The sequence below is a fragment of the Armigeres subalbatus genome, chromosome 1 (assembly GCF_024139115.2).
Source record: "Armigeres subalbatus isolate Guangzhou_Male chromosome 1, GZ_Asu_2, whole genome shotgun sequence".
In the NCBI taxonomy this organism is placed as follows: Eukaryota; Metazoa; Arthropoda; class Insecta; order Diptera; family Culicidae; genus Armigeres; species Armigeres subalbatus.
The window spans coordinates 154695845-154712829 of NC_085139.1; the positions used below are offsets into that span (position 1 = coordinate 154695845).

General features: G+C 42.3%; 1 protein-coding gene, 2 long non-coding RNA genes and 1 pseudogene across 3 annotated transcripts; 2 read left to right on the forward strand and 2 right to left on the reverse strand.

Annotated features, from left to right (window-relative positions):
- Positions 1 to 719: 719 nt before the first annotated feature.
- Positions 720 to 1788, reverse strand: LOC134207635 (uncharacterized). The gene is made up of 2 exons (XR_009978390.1): positions 1081 to 1788; positions 720 to 911 (listed from the first exon to the last, which is right to left on the reverse strand). It is a non-coding gene; the product is annotated as an uncharacterized LOC134207635 (long non-coding RNA).
- Positions 1789 to 4028: 2240 nt separating this feature from the next.
- Positions 4029 to 4855, forward strand: LOC134207638 (uncharacterized). The gene has a single exon (XM_062683393.1). The coding sequence runs from the start codon at positions 4029 to 4031 to the stop codon at positions 4845 to 4847; it is 819 nt and encodes a 272-aa protein (XP_062539377.1). The 3' UTR covers positions 4848 to 4855.
- Positions 4856 to 4867: 12 nt separating this feature from the next.
- Positions 4868 to 5654, reverse strand: LOC134207645 (uncharacterized). Its single transcript, XR_009978398.1, has 4 exons — positions 5571 to 5654; positions 5364 to 5497; positions 5171 to 5303; positions 4868 to 4978 (listed from the first exon to the last, which is right to left on the reverse strand). It is a non-coding gene; the product is annotated as an uncharacterized LOC134207645 (long non-coding RNA).
- A 5836-nt stretch (positions 5655 to 11490) lies between these two features.
- The window catches only part of LOC134218398 (coatomer subunit beta-like), a 33943-nt pseudogene continuing 28448 nt past the window's right edge, over positions 11491 to 16985 (forward strand).

Here is a 16985-nt window from a genome sequence, read left to right on the forward strand (position 1 = left end):
ATTCTAGAACATGTGGATACTAAATATCACTCATCAAGGATCTATACCAAAAGAATCTATCGATGTTGTATTATTCCAACGAACAAAATATTACTGACATCCTTACCAAAACTCACTTGGTCGTAAAATTTGAGTATTTCGGAGATAGCTCGGACTTCACGTTGAGGAGGAGTGATGAAGTAGCAACGGAAGTAGCATGCCATGATATTAATTAGTAGTTATTAATGGAGTATAATAAAATCATTCTTTGTCTAACGTTCAATCGAAGCAGACGTCTTTAACTGACTCTCATCAACTAAACACAACAGAGTCAATGAAAATCTTACCCACCGTATGCACTTGCCATGATAAACACTCTCCATGTACTCAGTGACCTCCGGTTGCCTCTTACTAATACAGAAAAACATTGATAAAATTAAAAAACCATTGGTAATTTTAAAAGTTGCGTTGGTTCTTTTCGTAGAGAGTTGCATAGTTCAAAATAAAAGTACGCCAACTTTTGCAACAATCATTGTCCAAATGTGGCATGCCGCTCTAAAATTAAAAGTTTGAACATTCAAATCTAAATTATAGAACTGTCAAATGAAAATGTGCACACCGTGAAAAATATAGTGAATTATTTTCATTCAGGAGCCTCATTTTCTAATTAAAGGAACCTCCCCGCTCCCCTCGTACCCTTTATCTTCCCATTTTGAATTAAAATACACAAACCACAATGATTAGCTTTATCTTTTCATTTTATTACTTCTATAGTATTTTTATCACGCCACCTGCAGCACCCGAAGCTGCGCACCTCCCGCATCACGGTGACCACTTTGAGTGTTTCAGCCCTGGGTCCAGACCGTGGCGAGGATAAGGGTGCGCATCGTAGCTATCTGTAGACATTGCGGAATAATCCTCCTGGCAATTATCTGTAAAAATAGAAAAGAAAATCTGAATGAGCTTATGCCAAGAACAGCCAAGAACCAACTCCGTTACTTTAATGCCTAATTTTTCTCACGCCATTACAGCATCGGAGCGAAGCACTGTGAGCTCCAGTATCGGCAATTTTAATATAATTTGTAAAACAATATGACGTACCTGAGTATTCCGGGATGATCGGATGATCAGTGCCAGTTGCCACTCTTATTAGAGATAAATAGGATAAATATTATTCTGTAGGCCAACCGCACAAAACAATACTTTTTGTTTTGCTCTCCACTGTTAGACTGGGAGGGAGAAACGTTGACAGCGAAAGCACCAAAGTGAAAACGTTGAGAGGCACTATGGGTATTTTTCTGAACTAATGGGCAAGAAAGTATTTTATAATATAAAAAACTTTCTTGTCCAATAATTCAGAAAAATATTATGTTTGTTATAATATATTCAGATTATACCATTCATCATATGAAAAAATACAACTTCATACCAATACTCATACATTCAGTTTCCTTTCACCACTTTGATGCGTAATGAAGCTCGTGAGTCATAATCTGAATTAAACATAATAAGGTAAATATAAAAAAGTAGGTATAGAAAAATGCAGGTCATCTATACATTTTAAATAATTCAATGAATTTAATTTATTTTTACCATCTAACATTCCATAGTGCCCATGGGAAACGGAGAAAATAATTTTTATTCCATTTCTCTTTTTGCTCAAAGTTCACCGTTTAGTGATTTGACAGTTCTACAATTTTGATGTTAAATGGAAGAACTTTTAATTTTTACATTGGAAACACGAGAAAAAACTTTTGAATTAAAGGAATCACTTTGACTTCGAGCAATTAAACTTTTATTTTTGAGAAAACGAAGCACTTTTCAAGTGGAAAGTGCAAAACATTCCGTAAAACCATGTTTGTTTTTTGTGTGTACAATCGAACACTGCTGTCATTTCGCGAAAAGCACGAGGTTTTGTTTTGAGCGGTTTTAACACGGCATATCTTGACGTTTACTTCGCAGTCGAGCCTGCGAGTGTAAGACCGCGCAGTACTCTAAAAAAGATAAGCGCGAGAATATCGTGTCAAAAGAAATTTCTTTTTCTATCTCAATCCCACGGAGAAAATGGAAAAGCTATTTATTATTTAATCTTTTCAACATTTCTACAATTTATTCTTCTCAAAGCTTAAATCAGGCTTGCTTGCTTATATTTTATGCATTGTAATGTTTTTCTCAAATTAAATCTTTAATTGCTTTCAAGTTGTTCGCCGTTTGTGTTTCAACATGTTCGGCGGTGATTAGAAAATCACGGACGACGGACCCTTCATTTTATGCTGACACTGAGTTTTAAGGAAAGTTTGCGTACCATCTATGTGGGTTGCAGATGCGAGAGTACGTGGAGAGGCAGATGAACCACGAGTTGCATCAGCTGTTGGGAGAACCATCCATCGTTCACACCGCGAAAATCGGAAGACTGCGGTGGGCCGGCAGAAGCCAGAATGTCGGACAGTAATCCGGTGAAAATGGTTCTCGACAACGATCCGACGGCACAAGAAGGCGAGGTGACAGCGGGCAAGGTGGATCGATCAGGTGGAAGACAGATTGCGGACCCTCCGCAGGCTGCGTGGTTGGCAGTGCAGCCATGAACCGAGCTGAATGGAGAAGTCTTTTATGTGCAGCACAGGCCACTCCGGCCTTAGTCTGATGATAAATAAAACACTGAGTTTTAAGAGCTGGCAAAGGTAAGTTTTTCCTATTGCGAGTGATTCCATAGAATATTGACATTCTTTTTAGCAATACATGCTTCTAGAAAATAGCAGGGAAAATATGGAGGAATTTCTTTTAAAGAGGAGCCATTGCCCAAATTCGGCCTCTTTAATATCAGGCGTCCGTGTGCTGAAGAAGTGTTTTTAAAAGTGCAGTTGATACAGTGTGCAGAACCCCCCCTTCCCCTAGCAGGAGCTAGATTTTATTATTGAAACCTGTTCAGGTAATTCAACGCTGTGCACTGTGAAAACCGGTTTTAATACCAATCGGTCCTTTAGGACCTCTTTGTCTCTTCCTCTACCTTTTGTGGAAGATTCTCAGCACAGTTCGGCCCGCGAAGTCATTTGGCTTCCGCCTAATCCGTCAAGGATTGTAACGTCCTTCACCGGACGATTCCTCGAACCGTAGGCCCTAACCGTGAAGGAGGAGTTCCCCTCTCGGCTGTCCAAGGTGGCTAAGCCACAGGCGGCCGATTGCGCCCACGAGGGAAGACGCCTGCCCACCATCGTTCAGCAACGCCCGCTGGCCCCGCCGGACAAAGAATCGTACGTATCGACGCTCGCCTCGCTATTCCGGCGAGATTCCTGACCGCACGGCTGGACTGGAGTCACTGTGTCGGCTATTCCGCCTCAACATCGAGTACCAGCGGTATGTACCGGTACCAACGTTTAAAATAGGTCACACTTAACAAATTAATTCAAATTTATTACACAGAACAACATGCACACACCACAATTAGGAATCAATAAATTATATACAAGAAAGGTGAAAGTTCTGTGTTTGTTAGTTTTTGTTTACCGCGAAAACCCTTGATTACCCAGTAGTTAGCCGACCCTGGGATTGCCGGAGAGTCTCTTGCATCTTGGTTGAGCTCGCTACTGCGTATTGGCGATTTAGTTTCAATTGGCTCCCAGCCAAAAGTCCGCGAACGGTAATCAAGGGTCCGTCGTAGTGTACAAAAATCTAACGATTTTGCCGACAGGAGGTGGCAGGGATCCGTGCTTGCACGAATGACATCCACCTTTAATCACTGTTTATTCCTTGATGTGGAAAAAGTGTTTGTACAAGGTTTTGCCTTAAAAGAGGTCCTGAGCACATCACGGACACATTTGCGATCGATTGTCGTTTTTTCCGTACTAAAATTCGTTGATGTTGGCAAATTTTGTGTTTCGTGAACCGTTTATTGACTTTTATAACATATATCATAATTATGCTTTACTGTTTATGCCCATTTACTTTGACAACGAACGCGCACAATTTATTTTAACTTGTTTTGTTTTGTTTCGTCACTGTGTTTACGATTTTGTTTTCACCCACTTAACCACCACCGATTCTCATAAACAATGACACGCAAGCGACGAGCAAAGGCTGAAACCAATTATGCAGCAATAAATTGGCAGCCACAGACATATGATGCGGACGAATCGGACTTGGAAGAATCTACTGAGATTCCCGGTCCGTTACTATCGACGCATCCTAACTACCCGCTAGAGGAGTTAGAGCTGGACCTCGAAGAAACTTTGCACACCATTCGGGAGCAGAGGACTTCGGGGATAATGATGCCAGCAGATGTCGTAAAAATTAAACGAATCATTAATTTATTTATGCGTGACATGGACATCGTCACAAGCGATGCCAATTCTCGCTATTTACCCCCTAGCGCGACATGCGAATTCAGGGAACCGGAGTCGGAACCAGAAGAAAGCCATGAATTAATAATTCCTAGTTCCGATTCCGATGAAAACAATATGTCCTTCAGCGAGTCCGAATCCAATTCGGAAGACCAACTTCAGGTCGATAAGGGAACGAAAAGAAGCCCAGTGTCACGCTATTCTTCCGGTTATTTTTCTCCCGATTTCACCAGTAAGTCGATGCTTCCTTCATCCGAATTTTCCCGAGACTTACCTGGTAGTGCTTTCCATTCTTCAAATTCCCAATCTTCGAACCCCGAATCCCTACGAAAGCAAACCCGGACATTTAAGATCCGACGGAAAAAGGCTAACAACAATCTTCGAGCGGAACCCACGGCCAAAGAACTGTGCACGAAAATAACTTCGATTTTGGAACCTGTTTCTTCAATGAAAATTCCCTGTTCCGGACGCACACCTGGAACCCACCAAAAGGTATTTTCTTTCAATAAAAAGAAAAACAAATTCAATTAAAAATTCAATAATTTATTTCTCACTCTTTTCTATTTTTTTACCTACGGCAGATTATCCACTTCCCGGTGCTGTGCGGGATTATTATTTGCCCCCAGTCACTTGGTGCCAATCACCGCCGAAAGGATAAACATCTGGAAAGAAATAGAGAAACCAATTTTAATCATTTTATAACACCCAAGGACAATGGAATTGTTAGTCGGTTGTGTTAGTTGTAATGAGAATCAATTAGCTGTTAGTCTAGTCCTAATGTAGTTTGACCGACGGATGAAAGACTCCGATCAGTCGTTGAAAAAGGCTAGCATGCAATAAAATGATCCACTTACCTGATTTATTACGGATATCCATACCAACACTGGTAGGATCGGAGAAGGAGGCGAGGGTGAATGAAATTGCCCTCATCTTTCTCCACCTATGGAGTTGTTGGAAGGATCGCCCAATTTGTTTAATTGGCCAAATCTAATAAAAATATTCCAATCATTACTATATGATGGATTTTATTGTGTACACATTACTTACCTGATTGCATCTTGCAGAGGCAAGATGATTATCACGGTGTCCCGGGACCGTTATGGGTTAGCTATGGGACAATCTTTCGCCGTAAAGATTGTTGCCACATAGCACAGCAACCCACCTGAATGAATACATTCAACCTTAAAAGAAAACACAAATACATACGAAGATCAGTCTTCGATATGTTTATACATAAACGTACGTACTACTTACCGATTTATTCACTAAAAAGGTCACTTTTAACTTCGTTATTTTCCATTACTGCACAGCATAAACATAAACATATCGAACAATAGAAATGCTGTGTCAGTTGACTCTGACAGATTTATGACGTTTCGGCGAACTGTCACTCATTGACAGTTTGCCCGCCGGCGAATCAATCCCGCCAGGGGTTCGGCCGTGCATATCGAATGTGATCGAATGTGGTGTACATATTGTAAATAGGGTTGTAAAATTGTTTTCGTTGCGCAACTTGTGAATATTATAAATAATGTTGTCTACCCATAATACGGGATATTTTAATGATTTTAATTTGTTTATTGTATATTTTGCATGTTTTAATTTATTTCATTTTTGTATTTTAATTTGTAGATATTGGTGCACGTACGTTATTGTTATTTTATTATATTTATTATTTATATTTTTAATTTGTTGTAAAGCTTTATTATGATATCGCGCGATATAAGTAGAGTAGTTTAGAATTTTAAATTGTTTTTTTGTTAATACTGTATATATTTTAAATTGTTTAACATCCACGAACCGATGACGGCCGAAGATGACTTGAGAGAGTGAATTGAAAAAAAAAATGCAAAATCTCTTCGTGCTTTCGCATATTTTTCATCGGGTGGTGGATAGTGTAACCGTTTGGTTACAAATTGTGGATTTTTGTTTTGTCATTATGTTGTTGTTTCGGAACCTTCACGTTTCTTGTGCAATAACAGTAGATGCTACCACAGAAACGTTAGGGATTGTACCGCTGTAATTATATGAGGAAGCTACCAAAATCCAACATGGCATCATGATGTGCAAATGTCATGTTGGATGAAACAGAAAGGAAAATAGCGGGAAAATATGGAGGGAATTTCTTTTAAAGAGGAGCCATTGCCCAAATTCGGCCTCTTTAATATCAGGCGTCCGTGTGCTGAAGAAGTGTTTTTAAAAAGTGCAGTTGAAACAGTGTGTGAGAACCCCCCTTCTAGCAGGAGCTAGATTTTTATTATTGGGAAACCTGTTCAGGTAATTCAACGCTGTGCACTGGTAAACCTGGTTTTAATACCAATCGGTCCTTTAGGACCTCTTTTATCTCTTCCTCTACCTTTTGTGGAAGATTCTCAGCACACTGGTTCGGCCCGCGAAGTCATTTGGCTTCCGCGCCTAATCCGTCAAGGATTGTAACGTCCTTCACCGGACGATTCCTCGGGCCGTAGGCCCCTAATCGTCAAGGAGGAGTTCCTCTCGGCCGTCCAAGGTGGCTAAGCCACGGTCGGCCGATCGCTCCTACGAGGGAAGATGCCTGCCTAACATATCGTCCAGCAACGCCCGCTGGCCCCTTTCGGACGAGAATCGTCCGTATCGACGCTCGCCTCGCTATTCCGGCGCGATTCCTGGCCGCACAGTTGGACTGGAGTCGCTGTGCCGGCTATTCCGGCCTCAACATCGAGAGTACCAGCGGTATGTACCGGTACCAACGTTTAAAATAGGTCACACTTAACAAATTAACACAAATTTATTACACAGAACAACATGCACACACCACAATTAGGAATCAATAAATTATATACAAGAAAAGTGAAAGTTCTGTGTTGTTAGTTTTTGTTTACCGCGAAAAACCCTTGATTACCCAGTAGTTAGCCGACCCTGGGATTGCCGGAGAGTCTCTTGTGTCCTGGTCTGGCCTGGCTATTGAGATTGTTGACGATTCAGGAAATTCTAGTTTCAACAAACAAATACCATGAAGGCATCACACAACTTGTTTATTCTTCAATAACTGGCTCCGTTACCAAGGTCGAACCCCAAGCCGACTCTATGGAGTTCGTAGACTACCTGGAGTCCTCGACAACAAAAAGAACTACTTGGAATACATACATATACCAAGAAGGGGTCACACAATTCTTCAATAACTGCCTCCATTACGGAGGTCGATCCACCGACCTTGAATCTATGAAGTTCGTGGACTACCTGGAGCCAACGACAACAACAAGAGCTACTTGGAATACAAACGTATATCAAGAAGGAGTCACAAAACTTGTTCATTCTTCAAACGCTGGCTCCGTTACCGAGATCAATCCCAAACCATGACTCTATGGAGTTCGTAGACTACATGGAGTCCTCGACAACAACGAGAACTACTATGAAATACACACATATACTAAGAAGGGGTCACGCAACTTGTTTTATTCTTCAATAACTGCCTCCATTACGAAGATTGATCCGAGGATCTTGACTGTATGGAGTTTGTAGACCATTTGAACTCACGACAACAACAAGAACTACATGAAATACAAACATATACCAAGAAGGGGTCACGCAACTTGTTTATTCCTCGATAAACGCCTCCATTACGGAGATTGTTCCGAAGACTTAGACTGTGCGGAGTTCGTAGACTACCTGGAACTTATGACAACAACAAGAACTACATGAAAAACAAACATATCACAAGAAGGGGCCACAACAAACGTTTACACTTCAATAACTGCCTCCATTACGGAGGTTGATCCACCGACCTTGAATCTATGAAGTTCGTAGACTACCTAGAGCCCACGACAACAACCAGAACTACTTGGAATACAAACATATGCCAAGAAGGGGTCACACAACTTGTTTATTCTTTGATAACTGCCTCCATTACGGAGATTGATTCGAAGACCTTGACTGTGTGGAGTTCGTAGACTACCTGGAACTCACGACAACAACAGGAACTACTTGGAATACAAACATATACCAAGAAGGGGTCATGCAACTTGTTTATTCTCCGATAACTGCCTCCATCACGGAGATTGATCCGAAGACACGAGGCGCCCGCGGAGATGGGTGGTGAAGGGAGCGAACCCAGCTTCGGAAATCATCCGTGCGCTCAGTGTGCAGCGCCTATCGATGATCATGACGATTGTGTCGAGTGCTTTGGAAGATGTAAACTGGCTATTCACATCAAATGCCTACCGGGGGCTACGAATGAAGAGATAGCATTGCTGCAAAAAGTAAAGAATGCCGTGTTTGTATGTGATGCATGTCTGAGCCTCGCCGAGAGTTCGATGATAGGCACAGTGAAAAACGATTGGATGAGATTGCGAATAAAATGGATAGTCTTGTGAATGTCGTCGATCTGTTCAAAAATTTCGAACAAGTGATTAAAAAAGCTGTAGCTGAGGAATTAGTGTGTTTGAATAAACGGGATGTCTGTGGAGCGCCTTTTCCGGGAATTCCGTCTTTTGCTAGCGTGTTACAGTCCTCTAGTGGTGGAAAAACCGAATCAAACGTAAAGTTCCTGACCCTTCCGATAGTGTGCAGTTCATCCAAAGTTCTAAAACTCCGGCTACTTTTTCTGAAGAAGGTGGTCTGCTCCGTTCCGGAAAGCGCCGCAGAATCGATAATGCGAATAAACCAGCTCGTTCTCCCAGTATTCTCCCACTCCCTGTACAATCTCCAGTGCCGGTCTCACCGCAGCGTAAGTCTAATGCGGTTACCAAAATTGAGCAAACTGTCCTTTTCAAGCCTAAACAAGAACAATCCGCAGAGGTAACTAAGGCTGACATTTGCGCTAAACTCGATCCTGCGGAATTCTCTGTGAAGGATGTTCGGTTAAGGGAAAATGGTGTTGTCACTGTGAGGTGTGAGACCAGCGGCCACGCAGTGAAATTAGCTGCAGCCGCCTCTAATATTCTCGACAGGAATTATTGCGTTGAAAGCCAGAAGCCCTTGAAACCACGAGTTAAAATAATTGGCATTTCAAGGATATTGACGAAGAGGAATTGATTCCTAAGTTGAGAAAGCAGAACCCCGGAACGAATGCTCTCGATCTGAAATTAATCCGAATACACAAAAACGAGTCGCAAAAAGCAATCATATGTTGGCCATACTGGAAACAGATGCTCGTGGGTTCGATGATTTAATCAAACGGCAGAGAGTAAACATCGGATGGGAAAGGTGCAGAGTCGTGGAGGCTACGGATGTGCTGCGTTGCTTCAATTGCTCGGAATATGGTCACAAAGCTGCTTCCTGCAAAAAATCCTTCATGCTGCCCGAGGTGTACTGGTGATCATCAGGTGAATGAGTGCCTTGCCGATTATTTGAAGTGTAATAACTGCCATGTATTGAATTCAAAACGGAGTTCGCCTTACGACCAACTACTCGACGTAAACCATGCCTCTTGGAGTACTGACTGTCCCATTTTCGCCAAGCGACTTAAATCGGCTCGACAACGCATAGATTTTTCTACCTAGCAATTAGGAGAGTATGCTGACAGTAGGGAGTCTCTTTATTCCGGCCATCAAGCAGCAGTGCATCATTCATCTAAAATCCTCTCGATCGGACACTGGGACGCACACTTGCCTTCAGCCTTGTGGAAGGTAATTATCCGCTCATCACAGTCGAGCCCATCCAGCCTGCGATCATCAGCCGTCCTGGCCCTGTGTTTGAGGCAGGTGAGGGGACCTTCCAACAGCGATTATCAGGCAAGTACGCTTTCAATACGTTCAGCCCATCTCCCAAACAGAGTCCTGCTTCCAGCCGACGCGCTGCGACATCTCTCTCATCTGAATATCCTCTCGATCGGACACCGACGCACACTTGCCCCCAGCCTTGTGGAAGGTCCCTATCCGCTCATCACAGTCGAGCCCATCCAGCCTGCGATCTTCAGCCGTCCCGGCCCTGTGTTTGAGGCAGGTAAGGGACCTTCCAACAGCGATTATCAGGCAAGTACGCTCTCAATACGTTCGGTCCATCCTCCAAAAAAGCCTCCATTTTCCAGCCTACGCGCAGCGACGTCTCTCTCATCTGAATATCCTCTCGATCGGACACCGGGACGCACACTTGCCCCCAGCCTTGTGGAAGGTCCCTATCCGCTCATCACAGTCGAGCCCATCCAGCCTGCGATCATCAGCCGTCCCGGCCCTGTGTTTGAGGCAGGTGAGGGACCTTCAACAGCGATTATCAGGCAAGTACGCTTTCAATACGTTCGGTCCATCCTCCAAAAAGCGACCTGTTTCCAGCCCACGCTCAGCGACGTCTCTCTCATCTGAATATCCTCTTGATCGGACACCGGGACGCACACTTGCCCCCAGCCTTGTGGAAGGTCCCTATCCGCTCATCACGGTCGAGCCCATCCAGCCTACGATCATCAGCCGTCCTGGCCCTGTGTTTGAGGCAGGTGAGGGGACCTTTCAACAGCGATTATCAGGCAAGTACGCTCTCAATACGTTCGGTCCATCCCCCAAAGTGCCTCCAGTTTCCAGCCCACGCGCAGCGACGTCTCTCTCATCTGAATATCCTCTCGACCGGACACCGGGACGCACACTTGCCCCAGCCTTGTGGAAGGTCCCTATCCGCTCATTACAGTCGAGTCCATCCAGCCTGCGATCTTCAGCCGTCCCGGCCCTGTGTTGTTTGAGGCAGGTGATGGGACCTTCCAACAGCGATTATCAGGCAAGTACGCTCTCAATACGTTCGGTCCATCCTCCAAAAAGAGTCCTGCTTCCAGCCCACGCGCAGCAACGCCTCACTCACCAGAATATCCTCTCGATCGTACACCGGTACGCACATTTGCCCCCAACCTTGTGGAAGGTCTGGCAGGTGAAGGACCTACCAACAACGAGCATCAAGCAACGAAAACAGTGGTCTGCGTATCTACTATCAGAATGTTCGCGGGCTTCGTACCAAAATCGATGACTTCTTTTTGGCGGTATGCGAAGAAGATTACGATGTCGTTGTATTAACCGAAACTTGGCTGGATGACGTCATACATTCAGCACAGCTTTTTGGAAACCACTACTCGGTGTTCAGAACTGATCGCAATCCTCGGAATAGCCGTAAAACCCGTGGTGGTGGTGTACTCATTGCAGTTTTGGCAAAGTTCAATTGTGTTCGTGAATCTGCTGTCGTCAGTGATACCCTTGAACAGTTGTGGGTTCGTGTCAATATGACCGGTTTCATTATCAGCATTGGGGTTGTGTACTTGCCACCTGATCGTATGAACAATCTTGATGATATTCAACGCCATCTAGATTCTATCGAAACGGTTACTTCTACTCTCAGAGCTAGCGACAAGGTCTTGCTTCTCGGTGACTACAATCAATCTGCTATTCGGTGGTGTTCGGGTGAAAATTCCTACCCATCAGTAGACTTGATACGCTCTCGTCTATCAGAATCCAGTTGCGTATTGTTGGACGGATTCAACTTTCATTGGATTGACCAGATCAATCCCATTGTTAACTCAAATGGTCGTGTACTTGATCTGGTACTGGTTAATGATGCAGTGTTGCCAAGTAGCACAATACACCCTGCTGTTGAACCGCTGACACCTGTAGATGTCAACCATCCTCCGCTTACCTTGGAGGTGTCGTACGTGCCGCCCATTACCTTTGAGTCTGGACATGATTCGAGCAGTTATAACTTCCGAAAAGCAGATTACTCTGCACTGAATGAAATGCTACTTGCAGTTGATTGGGATTGCATCAATTCTTTCGATAACGTCGACGATGCCGTGGACTTTTTCACCGACAGTATCGTTCGTGCATTTGCTATTCATGTTCCGATTGTAGGACCTGCACGGAAGCCTGCGTGGTCCAACCACAGATTACGAATACTTAAACGTCGCCGTTCTTCTGCACTTCGTAGATACTGCAATTATCGTTCCACGTACAACAAGCAGCAGTTCAATAGTGCCAGCAGTGTATACAGAAGTTATAATCAGTTTTGTATTCTGATACATCAGCCGCACACAACGAAATCTGCGTCTAAATCCCAAGCAATTCTGGAAATTTGTTAGGTCCAAACGGAACGAAGATGGTCTTCCTACGTCAATGCAACTGAATGGTGTCTCTGCTGACACTCCCGCTGACAAATGCGAGCTCTTTGCTACACAGTTCAAGACCTCCTTCAACGATTTCGCAGCTCCGCTCTCTCATGCCGTTGAGGCTTCTCGCGACACTCTTCGTGATGTACTGGACTTAGACATCTTTCCCATCAGTGATGAAAATGTGTGCCGGGCGATTCGAAACTGAAATTTTCTTTCCGTGCTGGGCCGGACGGGATACCGCTGCTTTGCTGCGCCGGTGTTCAAGTGCTTTATCAAACCGTTAGCAAAATCTTCAATCTCTCGCTTCGAACCAGAAAGTTTCCCATGCGCTGGAAATCGTCATACCTTTTCCCAGTACACAAGAAAGGGAACAAATGCGATGTGGAGCAACTATCGTGGAATAACCACTCTCTCCGCTTGTTCGAAAGTTTTCAGAAATCATAGTGAACGACACGCTCTTCGCTTGCTGCAAGCAGTACATCCTCAACGGACCAGCATGGATTTTTCCCTAAGAGATCGGTCGCGACCAACTTGACAGAATTCACAACAACTTGCATTGAGGCTCTTGATAACGGGCGGCAAGTGGATGCTGTATATATAGATCTCAAAGCTGCTTTTGACCGTGTTGATCATGGTATTCTACTTAGTAAACTGGAGAAGTTGGGCGTTTCCTCTGCGTGCGTGGATTGGTTTAGATCCTACCTGACGGATAGAAAATTGCGTGTGAAAGTCGGATCATCTTTTCGGATCCTTTCGTTACTCCATCTGGGGTACCACAAGGGAGTAATCTGGGACCATTATTGTTTTTCAATATTTGTCAACGATGTGACACTGGTGCTACCACCTGGAGTGAGGCTACTCTATGCTGACGATGCAAAGATATACATTGTCGTCAATAGTCTTGAAGACTGCATTAAACTACAAATGCTTTTAACCCGTTTAGAGGGATGGTGCGAGCGAAACCATTTGTCACTCAGTATCCATAAATGCTGTGACAATAACGTTCAGCAGAAAACGAAAACCTATTATTTACAATTACATGCTGGCTGGGACAGCTCTTGAGCGAGTGCAACAAATCAGGGATCTTGGAGTTATACTTTGACGACGCACTAACCTTCCGTTTCCACTACGATTACGTGATTTCTAAGGCAAACCGACAACTTGGCTTCATAATGAAAATCGCCAAAGGATTTCGTGACCCATACTGCCTGCGATCGCTCTATTGTGCGCTTGTACGATCAACACTGGAGTTTGCTGTCACTGTGTGGTGCCCTTATCAAGCCACCTGGATCTCGAGGATCGAATCTGTGCAAAAAGTTCGTGCGCTTTGCTTTGCGCAATCTTCCTTGGCGTGATGGCCAACATTTCACTCCATATGAAAACCGCTGTCGGCTGCTTGGGCTGGATACTTTAAATGTTCGACGCCGTGTGGCACAGGCCATGTTCGTAGCGAAAATCCTCAATGGTGCTTTTGACTCTCCAGCAATACTTAGTAAGATGAATTTTTACGCTCCTATGCGTCCGCTGAGGAGAAGGGACTTCATTCAGCTTGGTGCTCGAAACAGTCGATATGGTCAGCATGATCCAGTTCGATATATGTCATCCAATTTCAACGCAGTGTTCCACCTCTTTGATTTTAATCTATCGCCAGCAAATCTACAGCGAGTTTTCACAACACACTTTCGAGACACCGTTTGACACAAACGTAGTTTGTTAAGTTCTGTTTTACTGTAGTGATTAATTCTTGTGTATTATGATTATGTATTATGTGTATGCTTGTTAGATTCAGTGATAAGTTTTACCCTTGTAGTCATTGAGACATCAGATGTCAGATGACAATTACTACTAAAATAAAAATCCTTATTATTTGGGTAAAAAAAAAAAAAAAAGACCTTGACTGTATGGAGTTCGTAGATTACCTGGAATCAATGACAACAACAAGAACTTACTTGGAATGCAAACATGTTTAAAGAAAAGGTCATTGGATGACCCGGAACATATACTGTGAAAGCATTATATGCTAAGCACCATAAAGAGCATTTACCATTTTTGAATTTACACGATAGACCTTTGGTTACGTTAGCAGACCATAAGATCTTATTCCAGGGATTTTTTGGATGACTTAGGCCTTACTTATATATTTGAAACTTGTTAGGTGTGTTACGTGTGTTACGTGTGTAGACTCTTGAGCCTTACTTCAAAGATTTCTTGTATAACCATGGACAAAAGCTGTAAATCTTGATAATGGGCAAAAAGTATATGAGTTTCTGTTTCCAAAACTGTCAAAATTATCCAAATCGGTTGAAAATTGTTAAAGTTATGAAAATATCAATTTATGGGAACACGGGTACCCTGTCGGCCATCCACGTGGTAAAAAAATCAGATGCCCCTCCCCACGTCCCTCCTCACTGTATCAACGTGATTTTCTCACAGATGCTACATTTTATGGAGTTCTTAGATGTCACCGAGTTTCAGCTTTCAGCTATAAAAATTCATTGAAACATCACCACTTGAATTTGAAAAAGGAACACGGGTACCCCGTCGGCATAAGGGTTAACGTCCACTCAGGAACGCACGGCTTGGCTAATAGCGTGAGGACTAACATACCAAGGCAGGTCGAATACTATGTTGTTCGTCGTTTGCAAACGGTTCTATTGATCAGTGTCATTTTTAGAAATTCCTTTAAATTTGTGGTACTCATTGGAACTGCGTGTTTTTTGGAATTATGAATTATGATATAAATAGAGCAAATAATTTCTCCCATAGCTCGTATTATCATACTTCATTTTTTAAGTTGAAGGTAAATTGTTTATAATGTAAACAACACTATCTCAGGTAAACATATATTGGAGCTCGCAAATTCTTCAGAGTGAATCTCACTTAGGGTGACCATATGGTATCCTAAAGGAGGACATGTCCTCCTTTTTCATTAAAAACCAGATGTCCTCCTTTTGCGCTAAAATGTCCTCCTTTTTGAAATTTTTGGAAAAACAGTTGCATGAATAACTCTTGCTGAAAAAAATCTAGTTCAACAAACAATAATACAACAGAAGTCCATTCTGTAACAAAACATTACACACGTTTGCGTTTCTGGTTTTAATTCTGAAATATTTCCCTTTAAGTTTTGGAATATTATTAAAGTAAATGTAGACAACGAAATGCGTGAGTTACAGTAACACAGGTGTCAAAAATAACAAAAGCATCGGAATTGTGAGAAATCGATGAGGAAAAAGAATGTGAATGCTTCTCAAAATTTTCTACGAGCAAACACCCATCAAATTGCCTTTTGAACGAATTGCACGGCATGCTTCTTGAATATGTGAGACAAAGGGCAGCCGCCTAGCTATGCCTAGAATGGAATAGAAATATCTTAAACTAATCTGAACAGTTTTGAGCTTCTTTAGTCTAAATCTAAACAGTTTAGAATTTGTTCAATTGAGCACTTTGTGGTCATACAGTTAACGGTATAATTCTTATGCACATGCCTCAAATTGCGATTCTCAATGGCATTCAAGAATAAAATCGCTGGACAACTATGTATCTTGTATTCGGTTATTATAGAACCTAACGTTCGGTCAGATGTCTATTTTTGCAATAAAGTGTTCAGAATTGTGAAAAATGATTCTTGTTAGAATTCTGTGGAATAACGCTAAGAACGCCAGCATAATAATATTCAACATTTGTTCACTACTGATTTTAAAATTAGTTGAAGCTAATGCCATTATCTTTCTATTGAAAAGATGTTGCTGATAATTTATAATTAGAAAGTGCTTTATGTAGACTATAATGAGAGTCAGAAACGTTCCATCTGGAGTTAATGAAGTAATCTGTTATGTTAATAAAATAGAAGAAGATGTTGTATTTGCCTCGACTTACAAAAAACTTCTTCCAATAAACTTTAGTGTGCTAAAATCTAACAAATATAATATTCTTAATCATATTAAAAACTAAAAATCGATCGATGTTTCAATGTCCTCCTTTTTCAACCAAATGTCCTCCTTTTTCGCTCAATTCGGGTGAATTGTCCTCCTTTGGAAAAATTGTATATGGTCACCCTAATCTCACTGAGGTTGGATCGGAACACTATGGGGTTAGATGATAAAATAAAATTACATAGATAGAATCAAAATGGTGGGCAACATAGCTCTGGCGTGGCATTGTGCATCTCGAATCGAATCACTCGATTCGTATGTTTTTGCATTCGTTTCAAAAAAAAAAATTGCGGCATTATGTATTTAAGTCGACTTCATTCAGTCGCAGTACAAGATTTCGAATGGTGCTGTACTAGCTCAATCGAGTATGTTCTGTCAAACGAAATGTAAACAGTGTTTAGTATGCCGCCCGCTGGAGAGACAACCTTCAGCGCATGGCGAATGTGAGTAAACAGATAGAATAAGAGTAATTTCATCTGCGTGTAGCATGTTGCCTGTTGGAAAGGCATCCTTCAGGGCATGAATTGGCAGATAATTTAGAAACATGCAAATTGTGCTCAATGACTATAAAAAAAAAAATTATTTATTGAGCAGTTGCAATCGATTAAAACATTATGCCGATACGATATGTTTTGTAAATTGAGATATTGTTAAGACACAAATGATAAGTTTTATGTTTATTCG

Coding starts and splice junctions, on each gene's coding strand:
- LOC134207638 (XM_062683393.1), top strand. CDS start 4,029: ATGACACGCAAGCGACGAGCAAAGGCTGAAACCAATTATGCAGCAATA.